The 21,902-nt window shown below is 45.1% G+C and overlaps 1 protein-coding gene across 1 annotated transcript; it reads right to left on the bottom strand.

Moving 5' to 3' along the window:
• Positions 1-229: 229 nt before the first annotated feature.
• LOC119271642 (WUSCHEL-related homeobox 7-like) lies at positions 230-3,822 on the bottom strand. The gene is made up of 3 exons (XM_037553385.1): positions 3,446-3,822; positions 2,199-3,296; positions 230-774 (listed from the first exon to the last, which is right to left on the bottom strand). The coding sequence occupies exons 1-3, from the start codon at positions 3,615-3,617 to the stop codon at positions 497-499; spliced, it is 1,548 nt and encodes a 515-aa protein (XP_037409282.1). The 5' UTR covers positions 3,618-3,822; the 3' UTR covers positions 230-496.
• Positions 3,823-21,902: the final 18,080 nt, after the last annotated feature.

The raw sequence follows: 21,902 nt of genomic DNA, 5'->3' as shown, positions 1-21,902 counted from the left end.
CTGGTTTGCTATAGTATTCTTGTGTCATGTTCCTGTACTCCATGAAGGTTGTCTATCAGCCTATACATGTGTGATGGGCTGCTATAGCTGCCTAACTTGAAGTTCATTGGCGACATTAAAACCAAAACAGTAGATTTGATCGTACATGCAGTACCAACACAAGTTGTGGGAGGCTCATGTTGCGAAAAAGAAGGAGTAGCATAGGCGAACCTCCACTGCTAGTAAATACTCATGATTATTATTTTCATGATGATGGAGTATATCGACGTCAATCAATTGATCAGAAATTTGGTAATAAACGGCACGATCACTGCTCACAAGCATGCGATAATAGCTTAAGTTTTGGAATACTAGTAGCCCTTTTCCAATACGATGGACGGACAACGGTCATGAGAGAATAAGCTACATAGTACTACTAGAAAACTACTGAATCTAGATCATATATATAGAGAGGAGCATCACTTGATTAGTGCGATGGGGAGGCGCGCGGTTCATGCTATATGAGCACACAGTAGTAGACCCCGCCGTGCTGGAGCGGCTCGACGGTGAGGCCGGCGTCGTCGACGAGGAGCGGCTCGGCGCGGTCGCCGTTGCAGCGGAAGAGGACGGCCCCGTCCCCGAAGTAGAGCTTGACGTCGAGGTGCGTGGCCGGGACGCTGCACGCGGCGCTGGTGCCCGCGAAGCACACCACCGCGGCGCCCCTGCCCAACACGCCCGTGGCCCCTGCCCCTGCCGCTGCCGCTGCGCCCGCGAACCCAACATCGTCCGCTGGTCCTGCATGCACGCAACACGGTCAAAAGAATGAAAACCGGGAGTGATATTAAGTGCGGCGCAGAGGGGAGTTATTGTCGCCCGTGACTTGCGAAACGGAAGACTACGAGGAAACCCAAGCGCCCAGCAAGCGTGTGACAGTCTTGGACTGCCATGCGCACGGTCGATCTAGGTAAAATCGCCCCCTGTATAATGTGAAGGGAACTTTAAGCAAGCAAGCGCGCGCAGGAGGAAATTTGACCGCCATCACCTCAGTCTTTTCAGCAACGTACGTGCGTGCGTCCGTGCCCCCTCCTTATACGTACCCGGTAAAATTCTTCACACGCATCCGCTTCTTCCTCCTTTTCCTCTTGATGCTAGACAAGTTGCCGTGACAAGACCATACGAATGATGTACATTTATTATGAGTTGTGTGGCTTGCCACCACGATAGAATCCAGTGTTACTGTCCTTCAGTTTCACCCACAAAAGGGTTCCCTCCTTTTGGTTGTTTTTAACCTCTAATCTGTCAGCTTCGGATCAAACTATACTCCTTCCCCAAGTACTACAAAGAGTTTTTTTTTCCACTTGAATTACTACTACCACATGTGTGCGTGACAAGACCAATCTGCTCCCCACATCTTTCAATAACTAAGCAATGTGTTCATATATTTGCTTCTAAAGTCTCATTTTGGAATCTTATATGGAACCGTTTGCTTCCATTCCTTCAAGTCTAGTCTTTTCATCAACATGTGAAATAGATCCATGCATGGAATGCACGCATATGGGTGCATGCTTACTTGCAACTAGCATTAATGAATCTACAGGTCATGCTATGATGTTTTTGTCACCATGAAATAGTTCATATATTTGTAACATCCCATCACAAATCTCTCTCTCTCTCTCTCTCTCTCTCTCTCTCTCTCTCTCTCTCTTTTGCTCATGGAGTACAGCTCACGAGTTATGGTCTTTCCTAAAGCTGTGACTATTACAAGCTGACAAATTCCACCCATTTTTGTTTAGCGAAAAGTCATGCTTGCATGATGTACAGCTTGGAGTGACAAGATTGTGCATGCACTAGAGAGTTTACATGGTTCAACCTTGTCTCATTTACATGCCCAATCGTCAAACCATACGATATGCCCTTACGCTGGGATTTATAATTGGGGCCCTAAAGGCAATTTGCACTGCCTCATGCGAGGAAGCATACAAAAAAGATTGGACGTGCGTGTATGGGTATACCTAAACAATGGCAACGGGCAAGCTAACATCCAAAAGGAACTGAAATGGAGGCAGAATATTAATTATAAGAGAAACTCCCCCCTGTGGCCTCTAGTCCGTGAAGACACGAACACTTACATACGCATGCATGTGATAATATAGTGAGAGGGCGTGAATGAACAAAACATCAAAATGGTGTACCAAGATTAAGCACGTTTCATCACATACCTTGCAAGTTACTATTGTAGCTGATAGCATCGGTGGTGGCAGTGGTTGCAAATAAACTGGTCAGCTCGGCAGTAGCAGACGCACTTGCAACGGTGACGGCGGTGGAATCCGGCGAAGCAGGAGGAGGCAAAACAGCGGCCGCAGAGGTAGCAGGCGCCGCAGTGAGGCCTAAGCCGTATTGTACCAGTCCAAGCTTCGTCTTCGTGAAGTCCTCATACGCCTCTTCTTTGGCAACGGGGTTGTTCGAGAAGGGGTCGCTGTTCTTGCGGAGGCCGAGCTGATCAACGCCGATGGACCAGTATTGACCAAGCCCGGCGGCCGAGGCGCTGCTCCTTTGGCCAGTGCTGGTGGGACCTATTGCCACGTCGTTGCAGAGCCCCAAGAACATGCCGGCGGGCGATGCCACCGGTGGCTGCTGCACGGCAGGCACCGGCATGTACTGCGCGCCCAGGATGGCGGCGAGCTCCCCCGCAGACACGCAGTGCCCTTGCGGGTACTGCAGGAAGATCGGCTCGACGTCGGTGGCGACGAACTCGTCCAACGTTGGCGCAGGAGCCGGAGCCTGAGCCGGAGTAGACACGGGGGTCTGGCCCAGGCCGAACTGGTAGTGCATCTGCTGGTGGCACGCCGCGGCAAGCGGCGAGAGCAGGTCCATGGCCGCCGTCGCGGACATGTCCTGCGTGGCAGCCGGCTTCACCGGTTTGCTGGATCCGGACGACCGGTCGGAGGAGGAAGAGGAAGAAGACGTGGGAGCCACCGGCGAGAAGAGCGGCGGCTTCGGCGGATGGAACTGCTTGGGAGGTGGCGTATACGGCGCGGCGGCCTGCTGGCGTGCCGGGGCGCAGGCCCGGACGGGAGCGGCGCGCGCGGCCGCGTTGCGCAGCTTGTTCTTGGAGCGGGACTTGCGGTTCTGGAACCAGTAGAAGACGTTGGAGTCGCCGACCGGGCCATACTCCTGCAGGCGCATGCGGATGCGGGGTATCTCGTCGCGTGTCGGGTTGATCAGGCCGGAGTTGAAGAGCGTCTCCAGGATCCGGATCTGCTCCGGCCGGGGGTTCCACCGCGGCTTTGTGTCGGTGTTCCTCTCCTGATCAGGCCCTGCGTATATAGTCAACCGTTAATCAATTTGACCCCCGTCTCGATGACGATCGATCGATCCTCGATCAACGGCAGGCTACAAGACAGAACCCTATCTATCTAGCGCATGCAAGTGATCATGTGCAGCAAACAGTAGCATGCATGCATACCTGAGGAGAAGGGGGCCTTGAAGGAGTGGCCGGCGGCGGCGGCGGAGCCGGAGACGAGGGAGGGGGGCGAGCCGGTCATGTCGGGCTGCGACTGCCACACCTGGCTGCCGTGCTTGGAGCGGAACATGCTCGGCCAGTGCTGCTGCTGCTGCCTGCTGTTTGGCGACGCCATGGTAGTGGTACTACTACTGCCCTTGGCGACGATCTGATGTTCCTCCCCGTCGCAACACAACGACGGCCGGCCAGTTAGGGTGGAGCGCGGAGGCAGGGATCGACGAAACGGAGGAGACGACGCCTAGCTAAGCACTGCTCAGGTCTCCCTATGGTTTTTTCACCCACTAGCAAAGCAAAGCTGTATACGCATTCTTGCGTATTGCTGCCTCTTATAATGGCCGAACCCGAAGCCAACCACGGCGTGGCAATAAATGGAGTGCTGAAGTAGCTAGCTAGCAGGAGCAGCACGACCCCTCCTGCAAATTTTTTTCTCTTGGGGATACATGCATGCAAGGGACTACGGTCTACGGTAGGGCGGCTAGCTAGCTTGATGGGTTTGCATCAGGAGGGGACTGATGGACGGTTGCCCACCTGTGGCCCACCTATGCCCGATGGGTGCAAGTGCAAGTACTGTAGCGGGCGCGAGCTTGCCCTAGGTATGACAAGCAAGGAAGACACCGAGAACCCATCATGGCTCTGCCCGGCTCCTGCGTTCCTGCCTCCCTTACTGTTAGTGCCCTTTTGCTTGCGCAGATGGTGGTGTGCGTGCGTGATGGTCACCTGGGCTGGGGATCGCAGGTTAAACCCTCTGATCGTCGCATCTGCAGCCTGCACAAAACGGTATACTACTAATCTACTATATGCATGTCGAATTCGAGATTTGTCCGTGCAGTAATTTCGAAAAAAATGTGCACCACTGTTCTAAGTATTGATTACGCCCATCAATATTCCATGTGTTTTGATTAAGTTCAAGGAGTAGCGTTGGACTGAATGTCCCATGTGCTTCGAGTCAATGGAACTTGGGTGTATGTTGCGCACGTTACCGGATTCAGTTAAAATATATAGAGACCCCCCAAAAGAGATGTCATTTGATTCATTTCATATACTTTTTTCATTGAGTCGAGGTTCATGTTTATTTTCCTTTAAAATATGGAGGATAGAAATCAATTCTTATGTAGGAATAAGAACCCATTCCCATGAACCAAAAGGCTGTAAAGGATAAATTCCTATAAGAATCATATTCTATAGAATTCCTGTGAAATTCCTCCAAACCAATGGAACGAGACGCCCTTTTGACTGCGAGGCATATGTGGTGACTTTGTCAATTTCAAGATGTTATGTCGGCTCAGTATCTCGGATATGTTCATAGGGGTAAGGTCTGCGGTTGTATTGTGTTAAAAAAAAGACTGGTAGATTTCTTTTTCAAATGGGATTGTGCATGGTAGTTTTTCTATTTGATGTAAATTTTGACTGGTAGTTAGTAATTGGACCCTCACGAATTTTGAAGTGCAACATACTTCATGTGCCCGACTATTTTTCCCGGTGCGACTTCACAAAAAAGGCGGGCTAGTACTTACCAATGTTTTTTAGTTCTCTTGCTGTAAAAAAAAATTAGTTGAATTTTCCGGTAACCAAGCCAAACGGTTACCGAAATTTTTGGTGAACCCTGAGAAAAATTCATACCATTTGAAAAAAATCAAAATAATTTGAATTTAAACGTACAGGTAGCTAAAAAAAAATGCTTGCATGCATGTATTATCACAAATATAGACCATGACTCGATGCTAGTGCTCGCAACTTAGGGCGTGTTTGGTTGCTAATCGAGTTTTGGCGTTATCCACCGACCTGGCTCAGTGGAGCATGTGTCGATGAGCCAAGGCTTGGACCATGCTCTGTAACTCGTTTGGTTACTCGTATTGCATCTGGAGGAGCGATGGACAAAGGGTTTTGGGGTTATGGGCTTCGACACCTGAGAGGGTCGGCCACGATAACATATATATAACAAGAGGGTACCTCATCGGGTACAGATACATTATACAGAGATTACAATACATACAAATCTACAAGTCTAAAACCCTCTCTCAATCTTAACCATGATCCGAAGAATTCAGAAGATTAAGATTGCGACGACATCCCTCAAACTGAGGTAGTGGCAACGGCTTCGTGAAGATGTCAGCAAGTTGATCCTTCGATGGGATGAACTTGATCTGAAGCAACTTCTGTGAAACTCGTTCTATGACAAAGTGATAGTCAACTTCGATGTGTTTCGTTCGGGCATGAAATACCGGATTTGAAGAAAGGTACGCAACGTCGATGTTGTCACACCAAAGAACAGGTGGATGATGCTGAGAGACTCTCAACTCTCGAAGCAAGGACTGAACCCAGATAAGTTCAGCCGTGGCATTGGCAACTGCTTTGTATTCCGCTTCAGTACTACTGCGAGACACTGTAACTTGTTTACGAGCACTCCAGGCGATCAAATTAGGACCACAGAACACTGCATATCCCCCCGTGGATCGCCTGTCATCTGGGCTACCAGCCCAATCTGCATCGTAAAACACCGAGAAGCCACCGGAAGGAGCAGACCGAAGATGCAGGCCCAGAGCAGTAGTCAAGCGAACATAGCGCAGAATGCGCTTCACAGCAGTCCAGTGAGTATCCCGGGGAGCATGAAGAAACTGACACACGCTGTTCACCACATAAGATATATCAGGACGAGTAATCGTCAAATACTGTAAGCTGCCAACAATACTACGATACGTTGTAGCCCCATCCGAAGGAAGAAGGGTACCATCAAGTGTAGAGAGTCTATCAGAAGCTGTCATGGGAGTGGTAGCAGGCTTACACTGAAGCATACCAGCACGACGAAGCAAATCCAGAGAGTACTTCTGCTGAGTGAGAGTCAGACCGGCATCAGAATGAGAGACCTCCAAGCCAAGAAAACAATGAAGCCGACCAAGATCTGTAATGGCAAAATCACCACTCAAAGCAGAAACAAGACGATCCGCAGCAAGAGCCGACGAGCTGATCAATATGATGTCATCGACACACACCAACATGTACATAGTGACCGTAGGGCAATGTAGCATGAACAAGGACGTATCAGCTGTCGAAGGAACAAATCCATGTGCATGGAGAGCAGAAGCTAGGTGCGCATGCCAAGCACGTGGCGCTTGTTTAAGACCATAAAGAGCCTTTACCAAGCGACACAAATGCTGCGGACGAGCAGGATCAATAAACCCAGGCGACTGACGCATATAGACCTCTTCATCAAGAACACTATGCAGAAAAGCATTCTGAACATCGAGTTGTCGAAGAGACCATCCACGAGTAACCGCAAGAGACAAGAGCAGACGAATAGCCGTAGGCTTGATCACAGGACTGGAGGTATCATCATAATCAAGACCTTGACGTTGTTTGAACCCACGAGCAACAAGCCGAGCCTTATACCGTTCAATAGAGCCATCAGCATGTCGCTTAACTTTGAATACCCACTTAGAATCAATAATATTGACACCACTGTGCGAAGGAACAAGATGCCACGTACCATTTTTGAGCAATGACTGATACTCTTGTTCCATTGCAGATCGCCAGTGAGGAATACCCAGAGCTGCTTGATAATGACGGGGTTCAGCAGAAGGATCAGTTGCAGAATGAGCTATACAGGCCGCGAGCCAGGAAACCGTGCCATCGGTGCGTTGGAACAGTCGACAAATACCACTCTTGCTGCGAGTGTGTGGACGCTGAGCAACTGGGGCAGTTGGCGCGATCGAAGTTACAGGAACCGTCGACGTCGATGGAGAGGCCCGCATCTCCTGAGAAGAAGACATGGCGGGTGATGGTGACCGCGACGATGACGGGCTACCAGGAGGCGAGCCAGTAGGCGCGGGCGTCGCCGAACCGGGCGATGCAGGCGAGACCGGCCCGGTCACGGGCGAGGCGAAACCAGGCGACGCGGGGAGGTCCAGCTCCAGCCGAGCCGGGGCCGAGCGTGTAGCGGGCGTGAGCACACCCGACCCTGCATGGCTCATGCAGGGAGAAGAGGGCGCGGGATCGACGTGATCCGTCGAGCGCGAACCCGCTGCTACCGGAGCCGGATCCAAGCGTATGGCAGGCGCAGGTGCAAGAGCTGCATGCCCCATGCAGGAGGCCGCAACGGCATGATCGACACGATCCGTCGAAGAAGCCGTCGGAGCAGCGGAGGAATCCTCCAGGAGAACAAGCCGAGCACCTCTACCAGTTCCTGCACCATGGTTAGACAACAAAATAGGCGAGTGTGCAGCATCTACAAATTGATCAGGCAATATAGGAGATGAATGCACGGGTTCATTAGGTGTGGTGACAGGAGTTGGAAGATTAGAAAAGGGAAAAACATGCTCATCAAAGATAACATCACGCGAAATATACACACGATTGGTTGGAACGTGAAGGCATTTATAACCTTTGTGCAACGGACTGTACCCAAGGAAGACACATTTTTTAGAATGGAACTCAAGCTTACGATTATTGTAAGGACGGAGATGTGGCCAACACGCACAACCGAAGACTTCGAGAAAGGTATAATCACGAGTCTCATGAAGCAAGAGTTCAAGCGGAGTTTTCATGCCAAGGAGTCGCGACGGAGGTCTGTTTATGAGGAAACAGGCAGTAGTGAAAGTATCACTCGAAAAACGAAAAGGAACAGAGGCATGGGCAAGTAAGGTTAAGCCGGTCTCAACAAGATGACGATGCTTACGTTCAGCTGAACCATTCTGCTGATGTGTATGAGGACAAGACACACAATGCGAAATCCCAAGCTTCTCGAAGAAGGTATTTAGATTGCGGTACTCACCCCCCAATCCGATTGTACATGAATAATTTTGTGTTGTAGGAGACGCTCAACATGTGCTTGGAATTTAAGAAAAACATCGAACACATCAGACTTATGTTTAAGAAGATAAATCCAGGTAAAGCGACTATAAGCATCAATAAAACTGACATAGTACTCATGACAACTAACATACATCTGAGCAGGACCCCAAACATCTAAAAACACAAGCTCAAGAGGAGTTTTGACTACATGACTAGAAACAGAAAAAGGTAACTGATGACTCTTTCCCTGCTGACAAGCATCACAAACTGAGACATCTTTATTACTAGACACTGACGGTAACTCATGACGGTGAAGAATATGTCGAACAATGGGTGTAGCCGTATGGCCAAGACGAGAGTGCCATTGCGAGGGAGACACTCGAATAGAAATGAAGACTTGAGGGACGGCTGGAGAGACAGATCGCGGCACATCGAGAGCATATAGTCCATGACGAAGGCGCCCTCTAAGAAGTACGTCCTGTGTAGCCCGGTCCTTGATAAAAAGATGAAACGGGTGAAACTCACAAAACACATTATTGTCATAAGTGAGTTTAGGTACTGAGAGTAAGTTACGGGCAACAGTGGGAACTCGAAGAACATTCTTAAGACGCAACTGCCGAGATATATGTGTGAGGAGAGATGCCTGACCAATATGAGAGATGTGCATACCTGCCCCATTGGCTGTGTGAACCTTGTCAGGACCATGGTAGGCCTCTCGGATAGCAAGCTTGTCCAATTCATTTGTCACGTGCTCTGTGGCGCCAGTGTCCATGTACCAGGTGGGATCAACATTATAAGACTGAGTCTTTCCTTGATGCTGCATCATGTTGACTTGACGCTCATTGCCCTGCTGTTGTTGGCAAGACCCAAAAAATCAGGCTGAAAACAACGATGACAATAAGACGCAACGTTGCGAGGAATTCCACACAGCTGACAAGGGGCAGCAGCTCCACAGGCGGCACAACAGGCACATGGGCGCCCGTTCTCGATGACGATGGTGGGACGCGACTGGGAAGGTGCAGCAGGAGGAGCGCCACCCTTGCCTCCCGTAGGAGGGGTCGAAGCAGCCGTAGGAGCAACAAGACGGGCACTAGGACGCCCCTTCCCACCATGGACAGCAGCGTTGACCAAGGAGGCCTCATCCGGATGACGACTGGCAAGGCGTTGCTCCGTTGAGAGGAAGCGCTGAAAGAGTTCCTGCGGCTTGATGGGAACTTTGCGTTCCTGGATCACCTCCACGAGAGAGTCATACTCGGCATCGAGACCTTGGAGAACATATGTGGTAAACTCTGTGTCACGAAGTGGCTCGCCAATGGAGGCAAGCTGATCGGCGAGGCGTTTGATCATGTTGAAGAAAACAGTGACAGAGTGATGATCCTTGCGGGTCTCATTAAGCTGTGTACGAAGAGCCATGTGCTGAGACGAGGATTGTGCGGAGAAACTGGACTCCAGCACATCCCATACCTCATGAGACATAGTAGCAAATAAAACCAAGCCGACGACGCCATCGGTGAGAGAGGACTGAATCGCCGAGAGAATCGCTTGATCTTGAGCAATCCATGGCCGGTACATATGATGATCCGGCGGGGGACATGGCAGAGTACCATCCACAAAACCTTCCAAGTAGTGACTACGGAGGAGGGGAAGAATCTGTGCGCGCCAAAACAGATAATTGTCCATCTTCAGTTTCACCGGTAGAAGATTGCTGAAGTAGAACGGTGGAGTCGTGATGACATCGAGGGCGAAGTCATAGGGCGGCACAGGAACCACACCGGAGGAGGCGACATCCACCGCAGGCGAGGACTGCGGCGCAACCGGAGGCGCCTGTGGTGACGCACCATGAGTTGCAGGCCGCGGGAACCCCGCGTAGCTAGGGCCATATGGAGCACCATAGCCGGCACCAGGAGGTGCACCATAGCCGGCGCCATGACCAGCGTAGGGGACGCCGTAGAGGGCACTATAGGGAGCGCCGTAAAAGGCACCATAGGCGGTGGGTTTGTACGCATACGGCAGCGGCGGCGCATAGGGTGCCAGCGCGCCGTAGTTGGGGCGTAGAGCCGGTGAGCCGGGAGGAGCCGAGGACGTCGCCCCGGAAAACAAGGCTCCTGTCGATCTTCCTCCTTGGAGAAGGTTGGACAGGAACGGCGGGGCGAAGACGGACGTGCCCGTCCCGATCGGATCGGTGAGAGACGCAGGGGCCGAGTAGGGATCAGCGAGCAAGGTGGTGGTGGCGGACATTGTCGCCGCGCCGAAGAGGGAAGCGAGGGTGGCCGCGCCGGAGAGGGCAGCGATGGAGGCCTCGGAGGAAGCAGCGGAAGACGACATGGCTAGGTCAGGATCGCTAGATCGCTCTATTACCATGATAGACGAAGGGTTTTGGGGTTATGCGCTTAGACACCTGAGAGGGTCGGTCACGATAACATATATACAACAAGGGCGTACCTCATGGGGTACAGATACATTGTACAGAGACTACAATACGTACAAGTCTACAAGTCTAACAAGGAGGTTTCATACATGGAGTTTGGTTGACAACACTTGAGGGTTGAGGTCATGATGCATTTACCGGGTGTTTGGTTGCTTAAGGACTAATGTTATGGTCACCCCTTCTCATCAATGACGAACTTACCACAAACTACACTATACACAATAGCAAATTACCATCATTCTAATCCTAAGCACTACACTAATGACAAATCATCTTGATAGGCCTAACTACTAACAAATTACAGTACCAAATTAACATTAATATGGATCATGGGAGAGGGAGGAGCAGTGGTGTTCGTCAAAGGTGAATCAAGGGGAAGTTCACCCTTCTCCTCCTCCTCTTGTTCTTCTCATGTTACCTCTTGTGTTACCTCTCGTAGCCCACTTCAACCTTTTGTTCTTCTAAACTTCATTATCATGTGCCTCTATAGTACTGTTCACCTTGAAACATTGATACCATATCTAACTCCTCTATATCTTTGAAGGAGTTTGACCAATAAGTGTATTGATGATCTCTCCTGTGAGCTCTCCAATCACATAAAAGACTTGCTTGAAATACTGGAAAATTGTCTCAGTGGATATCTTGAATGTGTCGTGCATCACTATGAATCTATTGTTATGACTGACATTGCTACTTCGCTCTTCCACGAAAGTGTGATCCTATCTTTTAGCACCCCCCTTCTCCCTAAAGGTTTCCACAAGCTTGGCAAAAAAGGTTCTTCTCATTCGAAGCATGATCATAGCCTCTACATCGTAGCAGTCGTAGATGTAGGTTAGATTCTCCATCTTCTCCCTATCTCAGGGAAACATTGGAGCATATTAGACCATGGACATGAAATTTCAACGAACTGCTCTCTTGTTGACCAAAATGATGCAAGCCTGAATCACAAACTGTGTGTGATGATGCCTGGATCATATGCTTCATCTGTTTGTCCTAGTGAACTTATGTTGCCATAAGTAATGGTGAAATCGACCGTACATCTTACCTAACACCCTAGCAGTGAAGGAATGGAGGGTGGTTGTATGCTGCTTACTGCCATGAGAGACGATGAGGATGACCCGCCCATGTTGGAGGTGAGACGGAGGAGACAGAGATGGCTACGCCTATGAAGGGGGCGGGCAACTGACGAAAGGGGAGGAGCACGTCCCGATGTTGGAGATCTTACTTCATGCCATTGCCGGTACCTCAGATCTACGTGGTCGCCACACCCAATGCCGAGAAGTGAGGTTAGATTGCTAGATGTGAGCGAGTAAAAGGGGAGGGGGTGGGACTACAGAATTTGCGCCATATCGCGCCTACAGATTTTTGTTTCCCGCCGTGTCCCTCCCTACTCTGCCATATACACCGGCCCCCAAGCGCTTGCCTCAGTCTGGCTCAACGAAAACAGCTAATTCGAGCTTTTTCCTTGTGAGCCTCATTGATGGGTGCTTTGAGTTTCATACATGCATGGACCAACGACCCGAGTGAGCAGCTTCTTACCCACTAGGCCTGTTTGGAATGAGCGTGAGCAACCAAACACGCTCTTATCTTCTCGATAGCGTAGGATCGATTTTCTGTATTGCAAATTATATATTTAATACTACTTAGAGCGTAGAGAAAATGTTGCTAGTGGTGCGGCAGCGATGGCTCTAACCCCCAGCCACCGCCGCGTGAAGCACGCGTCATGTATAAGATGGGTTAAACTCAATATAGTCTTATACTGATAGTTTTGAATTTGATTTTCGTTTAAAAAATTTAACATGATAAAATTCTGAAAAATCAGAGATTTCAGGAAAACCGGGTTTTCCTGCCGGGAAAGAAAATGGTATGAAGAAAAAAAATCTTGGTACCTATCCGGTCAAAAGGACCGGATCTGCATATTCAAAGGAAACGGCTCGCGATGTGTCAAAATGTTGGAAAAGCCCGGGCATTTTCCACAGATTTGAGACACATTTTCGGGGGCATGATCAAAATTTACTCCTCATTTTATCCAGTCAAAAAAGGCCGAGTCAGCGCTAGTGGGAGTGGATTGTGTGTTTACTGGTTGCATGTTCTCTCTCTTGCTCGTTTCTCTTTCCTCATTGCTTGGCTTGTTGTGATTGAATCGGCATTGAATTGAAAAGGATTATTCTAAATGGAGTATGAGAAGTTGTTGCATGGAGTAAATGGTGTATAGTACTCCTACTGTCCCACAGTACCTCTGTGCTTGGAGAAGGGCACGTACGGTACTGTGCGCACGCACGCACGCATTCGGTGTGCATTGCTGCTTTCGAAGGTCCAGTGAGACCAGGAAAAGAAGTTTGTGGCAGAGAGAGAGAGAGAGAGAGAGAGAGAGAGAGAGAGAGAGAGAGGGGAGAGAGAGAGAGAGCATGCGCCCGTAGTTAGTTGAAAAATTCTGGTCCAATGCCAGCAGTAATGGCAAATTAGCAACCATTGGAATGGATTGTCTCGAGGGCGTGCAACTGTGCGTTGTGCATGCATGCATTGGTGCTCCATGTCTGCGCCCATATCCAACAAGAGCATCTCCAACTGATTTGGTAAATTTGGTTATCTAAATCAGTCTGACTATAATAGGTGGGAGAAAATTTTGAGATTTGATTGGCTCTCCTGTACAAGATAATCTAAATCTCATTATGTATATTCTATTTTGCTTCCATCCCTCTTCCTATACCTTAAAAAACTCTAACTTCATAAAAAGATAATTTAAACAATGTTTATCATATCGCTCACAATTTCAATACATTTAAAATTCAAATATAAAGCCACAAAACATAGTTCATCCAAAGTGACGCATCATCACAAAACGAATAAAGTCCATTTTAAATCTTGAACTTGTAGAGGTTGGGCGAAACGAACCCCTAAATCGAAATCCCTGTCAATTACACCATGAACTATGCAATCCCGGTCTAAATCGAATCCTGGCATCGTTTGAGGCATAAAATCGTTGAAGTGGCAAATGTCAACCGGGATTCGCCTGGCCGGTGGGCCAGGGAGCGGCAGTGTTGACCATGACGTGCACTTGTCCTCCACCCATTTGTCATTTTTGTCTGCTAATTCCTTTTTCCTGTTACATTGCTAAAATAAAAGGGAGCAATAAGGTGCTTTGAACTCACGACCTCCTCTTTCGGTGCAAACTGCACCAACCAATCAGGTCGCCTCACCTCTTATGAACATTTATTCATCTTTCTTCTTTTATTTTATTCGTGCAAGCTCCTTATACATTTTTTCTTTTATTTCTTTTTTATCATGATGAGCGAAAAAAAATCATCTAACGAGCTAATTTACCTTACTCCACTCCAAGTTACTCATCTTCAGTTTTTTTTCATGCTGTGGATGGTTATATTTTGTGCATAAAATTCACATCAACGTTTGTAAGATATATTTCTTTGTATTGAAGCTTTTCAAGGTATCTTGTAAATCCGTATAAAAACATTCATAAGAAACTTAAATTTTGGTACATGAGAAAATGACCATATGACGAGTGCAAAAATCATAAAATGATCTATTTTATGGCACGTTTTAGTACAAATTATTTTTCCAAGAATCTGTCTTCTTAGAATCAATTTCTTACTACAAATTTTCAAAGAACCTCACTTTAAACAAGAAGCAACATGAGCTGGTGTGATGCGTGAAACTTTTTTCAATTTTTTTTTCAAATTCGTGAACTTTTTACAAAACTCGTGGACTTTCTTGAATCTGTGAATTTTTCTAAGTCAACGAACTATGTTTCAATTTTAGGATTTTTTTCCAAAATCCATGAACTTATTTCCAATTCCGTGGACTCTTCTTTTGAATATCCGTGAACTTCTTTTCAAATTCGTTGAACTTTTTCTAAACCCGTGAATCTTTTTTTTAATCAATGAACTTATTTTTCTTTTGAAAATCTGGTTCACAAGGTTCTTTTTTTCGTTTGCTATTTCCTACTAAGATGGCCACCTATTTTTATATTGTTTCAAATAATTTGAGCATTGATTTTTTTTAAAAAAAATCACGGGATTTGTAAGAAGTACGAATGTTAAAAATAGTTCATCGATTTCAAAAAATGTTCACAGATTTATAAAAAAACGAAAAAAGAAAAGACAAAGAAAAGGAAAAAAGCAAAGTAAGAAGAACACCCAAGCAATAAAAACAGAATCTGTCTAAAACATAACAATCTGTAATGGTCTGAACTAAAACCATACTTCTGTATCTCCAAAAATTCCAAAAGGTTAGGAAAATGCAAGAAATTTGTATCTATAAAATGTGTAAAAAAATCAGACAAAGATCACATTCCAGTTAAAAAATGTAAGTTCAAATACTGGGCGCAAAAGTTTCTGTTTTTGCATAGATCAATTCAACTATCATCTAAATCATCACAAAGGCTTCACTTGGCACAAACAATAATTAAAAGATAAAATACAGTCACTGGAGTAGCAATAATCATGTTTGCGCACAATAATAGAGGAAGATGTTAACTTTTGGATGGTCTCCCAACAAGCTCTTTCTTTATAGCCATAAAGATAGGCTTGAGATTTCAATAATGCTCACATAAATGATAAAAATTAAAGCACAAAGAGAGCATCATATAACATGTAACAAAAACATTTAAGTCTAACCCTCTTTCTATGCATAGGCATTTTATAGAAAAACAAATTATCAAGACAAGCAATATTTAGCATATGCAAATAGGAAGAGTGAAGCATTAATATTTTTAACACAAAGAGATATAAATTAGTGACATGAGGATTTTTATAACCATATTTGCCTCTCTCAAAATAATGACATGTAGGATCATAATAAAATTTAACGATATAGTTATCACACGACATATTCTTTACATGGCCCACATGCATACGTATTTTATAATTGATACGTTTCCGTCGTATCTATAATTTTTGATTGTTCCATGCCAATATTATACAACTTTCATATACTTTTGGCAACTTTTTATACCATTTTTTGGACTAACATATTGATCCAGTGCCTAGTGCCAGTTCCTGTTTGTCGCATATTTTTGTTTTGCAGTAAATCCATATCAAACGGAATATATGTGACTTTTGGGAAGAAGAATCAACGCAAGACGATGCCCGAGGGGGGCACGAGGCAGGTGGGCGCGCCCCAGGGGGTCAGGCGCGCCCTGGGCCCTCGTGGCCACCTCGTAAGGCGGTTGATGCCCTTCTTTCGCCGCAAGAAAGCTAATATCCGGATAGAGATCGTGTTAAAATTTCAGCCCAATCGGAGTTACGGATCTCCGGGAATATAAGAAATGGTGAAAGGGGAGAATCTGAGAACGCAGAAACAGAGATAGATAGAGAGACAAATCCAATCTCGGAGGGGCTCTCGCCCCTCCCACGCCATGGAGACCATGGACCAGAGGGGAAACCCTTCTCCCATCTAGGGAGAAGGTCAAGGAAGAAGAAGAAGAAGAAGAAGAAGAAGGGGGGCTCTCTCCCCCTCTCTCCCGGTGGCGCCGGAACGCCGCCAGGGTCATCATCGTGTGACGACGATCTACACCAACACCTCCGTCATCTTCAGCAACATCTCCATCACCTTCCCCCATCTATATACAACGGTCCACTCTATCGCAACCCGTTGTACCCTCTACTTGAACATGGTGCTTTATGCTTCATATTATTATCCAATGATGTGTTGCCATCCTATGATGTCCGAGTAGATTTTCGTTGTCCTATCGGTGGTTGATTAATTGCTATGATTGATTTAATTTGCTTGTGGTTATGTTGTTGTCCTTTGGTGCCCATCATATGAGCGCGTGCGTGGATCACACCATAGGGTTAGTTGTATGTTGATAGGACTATGTATTGGAGGGCAAGAGTGACAGAAACTTAAGCCTAGCATAGAAATTGATGCATATGGGATAGAAAGGGGACCAATATATCTTAATGCTATGGTTGGGTTTTACCTTAATGAACGTTAGTAGTTGCAGATGCTTGCTAATAGTTCCAATCATAAGTGCATAGAATTCCAAGTCAGGGATGACATGCTAGCAGTGGCCTCTCCCACATAAAACTTGCTATCGGTCTAGTAAAGTAGTGAATTGCTTAGGGACAATTTCGCAACTCCTACCACCACTTTTCCACACTCGCTATACTAACTTTATTGCTTCTTTATCTAAACAGCCCCTACTTTTTATTTACGCGCTCTTTATTATCTTGCATCCAAAAACACCTACAAAGTACTTCTAGTTTCATACTTGTTCTAGGTAAAGCGAACGTTAAGCGTGCGTAGAGTTGTATCGGTGGTCGATAGAACTTGAGGGAATATTTGTTCTACCTTTAGCTCCTCGTTGGGTTCGACACTCTTACTTATCGAAAGAGGCTACAATTGATCCCCTATACTTGTGGGTTATCAATAATCTTCCAAAATAGTGGTATTAACATCAATTAAAGTCATGACCTCCCCAAACCCACTTTTATAAAAAAAATCATAAGACTAAACACTCTCCATATATGTGGGATTCTTTTTACCTAAAGTTGGCACTCTTCCAAACCCACTTTCAATAGTCTTACAATTATTATCAATAGTAGATTCATTATGAGACTCAAATGAATTTTCAAGATTGAAAGAGGCACTACAATTACCAACCCAATCATGATCATTAGCACAGTTTACATTCATAGAATTAATACTAACATCATTGCAATCATGCTTTTCATTTAGTAAATGTATCCCAATAACATTTTTATCACTTCTTCATTATTAGCTATTGGTTTACAGAATGAAGAAAGTTTGAAAAAATTAGCAAGTGGATAAAGATCCATAGCCAATTTATTTTCCCTTTTCTTTTCTGCTATTGTGTGTTAATGATAAGAATAGCATAACTAGGCAAGAAATAAAACAAGCAAACGAGGTGTGTGTGTGTGCATGCATGTGTGTCTCTCTGTGCGTGTGCACGTACCTTGCTTTGTTTGACAAAGTCGCCCTAGCAACGACGTCAAAAATTCTTCTTGCTACTTGTGATAGACGTTGGGATTTCCCTTAAGAGGAAGGATGAAGTAGTATAGTAGTATAAAGTATTTCCCTTGGTAAAGAACCAAGGTTTATCGAACTAATAGGAGATTCACGCAAACAAAGGTCATCAATACTTGAACACACACAAACAAATACTTGCACCCACGCGAGCAAGAGGGTTGTCAATCCCCTTGTACTCGTTAATTGCAAGGATTAATCCTGATAGTGGTAGATAGATAAATTGTAAAACTAAATAAAAGTAAATACATTGCATCAAGTTATTTAAGGTTTTAGTAATATAAGGTGAATGGACCCGGGGCCATATCTTTTACTAGAGGCATCTCTGTCAAGAACATAGCAAACGGTGGGAACACAAATTACTGTTGGGAATTGATAGAAAAAAGTGCATAGTTATGATGTTATTCATGGCATGATCAGTACAAAGCTATAACAATCACACACATAAAGTTCAGAAATAACTCGATTACTTTCAATGAACAATTTGATCATAAACCCACAATTCATTGGATCCCAACAAACGCACCGCAAAAAAGATTACATCATAATGATCTCTGAAGAGAACTTTGTATTGAAGATTAGAGAGAGAGAGACATCTAGCTATTGCTATGGACTCGTAGGTCCTGTGAGAAACTAATCACGCATAATTAGAGAGGCGTCAAGGTTGATGTAGAGGCCTTGCATGATCGGTACCCCCTCTGGCAGAGTACTGGCAGAGGCTGATGTCTGCTAGACTACGTCGGTATTTCCCCAAAGAGGAAGGGATGATGCAACACAGCGACAGTAGGTATTTCCCTCAGTGATGAGACCAAGGTTATCAAACCAGTAGGAGAACCAAGCAAGACTACATAAAACATCACCTGCACACAAATAACAAATACTCGCAACCCACGTGTTAAAGGTGTTGTCAATCCCTTTCGGATAACGGTGCCAAAAATTAGCAAACGGGCGTGATAGAAATATGATAGATAAGATGAATAGATCTCGAATAAAATAAATTGCAGCAAGGTATTTTTTTTATTTTTGGTTTAATAGATCTGAAAATAAAAGCAAAGGAAAATAGATCACAAAGGCAAACATATTAAAGAAGAGATCCGGGGGCCGTAGTTTTGACTAGTGGCTTCTCTCGAGAAAAATAGCAAACGGTGGGTGAACAAATTATTGTTGGAAAATTGATAGAACTTCAAATAATCATGATGATATCCAGGCAATGATCATTATATAGGCATCATGTCCAAGATTAGTAGATCGACTCCTGCCTGCATCTACTACTATTACTCCACACATCAACCGCTATTCAGCATGCATCTAGTGTATTAAGTTCATGGAGAAACGGAGTAATGCAATAAGAATGATGACATGATGTAGACAAGATCTATTTATGTAGAAATAGACCCCATCTTGTTATCCTTAATGGCAACGATACATACGTGTCGGTTCCCCTTCTGTCATTGGGATCAAGCACCGTAAGATCAAACCCATCATAAAGCACCTCTTCCCATTGCAAGATAAATAAATCAAGCTGGCCAAACAAAACCCAAATATCAGAGAAGAAATACGAGGCTATAAGCAATCATGCATATAAGAGATCAAAAGACTCAAATAACTTTCATGGATAAAAACATAGATCTGATCATAAATTCAAAGTTCGTCGGATCCCAACAAACACACCGCAAAAGAATTACATCATATGGATCTGCAAGAGACCATTGTATTGAGAATCAAACGAGCGAGAGGAAGCCATCTAGCTACTAACTACGGCCCTGAAGGTCTACAAAAGACTACTCACGCATCATCGGAGAGGCACCAATGGACATGATGAACCCCTCTATGATGGTGTCTAGATTGGATCTGGTGTTTCTGGAACTTGTGGCATCTGTAATTGATTTTTGTCGACTCCCCTAGGGTTTCTGGAATATTGGGGTATTTATAGAGTAAAGAGGTGGTCCGAGGGGCACCCGAGGTGGGCACAACCAACCAGGGCACGCCTGGGCCTCCAGGCGCGCCCTGGTGGGCTGTGCTCCCCTCGGAGCACCCCCCAGGCGCTTCTCCGGCCCATTGGATGTCTTCTGGTCCAAAAAAATCCACAAAAAGTTTCGCTGCGTTTGGACTCCATTTGGTATTGATTTCCTGTGATGTAAAAAACATGCAAAAAACAGCAACTGACACTTGGCACTATGTCAATAGGTTAGTACCAAAAAATGATATAAAATGACTATAAACTGATTATAAAACATCCAAAAATGTTAATATAACAGCATGGAACAATAAAAGATTATAGATACATTGGAGACGTATCAGAGGCCTCCAGATGGAATCATGGAAGAACAGAGGCTCACGGCGGCGGAATAATTGTTTTGGGTCTCGCTCTGGTGGTTTCTGGATTTTAGGGAATTTATGGGCATGGAATTAGGTCAAACGGAGTTGCGAGGGTGCCACAAGCTCACAGGCCCCCCTGGGGGCGAGTCCTGTGAGCTTCTGCCTCTCTCGTGCGGCGTTTGGTCTCCCCTCGAAGCTTCTAGGGCCCCTTCTGGTCCAGAAAAAATCACTGTAAAGTTTCATCGCGTTTGGACTTCATTTGGTATGGTTTTTTGTGAAATAATAAAATAGACAAATTAGGAACTGGTACTGGGCACTAGGTTAATAGGTTAGTTTCCAAAAATGATATAGAATTGCATATAAAGCATACAAGTTTGATAATATAATAGCATGAAATAATAAAAAATATAGATACGTTGGAGACGTATCAGTTGCCACGCTGGATGTTCTCAAAATATCGCCACAGTAGCATTTTGGAGAATTTTCATGAAGACCTCGGAGGACCATGGAGACATTCCCGATGTCCAGGGCTATACCATATCATGTTATCATGTTATTATGAATTGCCTGAAATATTTATCCCTTTGTTTTTTCACCCCTTTTATTGCGTAGTAGTCTACTATTAGGGCGGCTCATTAAGAACAGTCCACTCGTACCATTTGGGTTACGAAACTCAGGAGCCGCATACAAGTTAGAGCCTTGAAAACGCCTAAAACATCAATTTTGGAAATATGCTCTAGAGGCAATAATATTGTATTGTTATATTTTGGTATTCATAATTGAGAGTTTATATTCTATGTTATAACTTTTATGATTGTGGAATATGCGATTTAGTGGAAAACTCATATGCACGTGTGGAATGATAAAAGGCAAAATTAGGTTCCTAATCTTGCCTCTAGGACTGGCTCAAGTGTTGTTTGTGATCATGTTTTCCGGATCTTAGGATATCGTTAAGTGTAATGATAGTCCTAAAACAACATTGAAAGTATGACATTAGAAGAACGATTATATTGAATTGACCTAAAGTTGTTTGTTATACATTGAGATTATAACGTCAAAAGTCAACTGTTATAACATGAATGAACAAGGGTAGAGCTTCTTGTGAGACTATATGTTTCTACTAAAAAGAGAAATGACAGTGGAAAAGAAATTGCTTGAAAGTTCTGGCGGATAAGAAGAACATGTCTTCTTGTAAAGGTATAAAAGTTATAAAAGTTAATTTTATTGATATTCTACTTGCCAAAAATTCCAAGTCATGGGTATTTGATACCGGATCTGTTGCTCACATTTGCCACACGACGCAAGGACTACGGAAGATTCGCGAGCTAGGAAGAAATGAAGTCGTGATGCTTGTCGACAATGGTGATGGGATTACTGCCAAAGACGTCGGTGTCATGTCTTTAAGTTCACCGTTAGGATTTATATTAGAACTAAGTAACTGTTATTTTGCTCCGAAGTTATTTAAGAACATTATCTCTCGATTATGTTTGATAAATGATGGTTATTCTTATAAATAAGATTACAATGGTTGTTCAGTATATTATAAGAATATGTTTTATGGATTTGCACCCATGGTTGGTGTCATATTCATATTGGATCTTGCTACCTCTTGAGCATGTGTTGGTTTTCCCTTGAAGAGGAAAGGGTGATGCAGCAATGTAGCATAAGTATTTCCCTCAGTTTTTGAGAACCAATGTATCAATCCAGTAGGATACTACACGCAAGTCACCTAGTACCGGCACAAACAAACAAGAACCTTGCAACCAACGCGATAAAGCAGTTGTTAATCCCTTCACGGTCACTTACGAAAGTGATATCTGATAGAGGTAATAAGATAGATATTTTTGGTATTTTTGTTGT

The sequence above is a fragment of the Triticum dicoccoides genome, chromosome 3A, assembly GCF_002162155.2.
Source record: "Triticum dicoccoides isolate Atlit2015 ecotype Zavitan chromosome 3A, WEW_v2.0, whole genome shotgun sequence".
Taxonomy (NCBI): domain Eukaryota; kingdom Viridiplantae; phylum Streptophyta; class Magnoliopsida; order Poales; family Poaceae; genus Triticum; species Triticum dicoccoides.
This window is presented reverse-complemented; position numbering and strand designations above follow the sequence as displayed.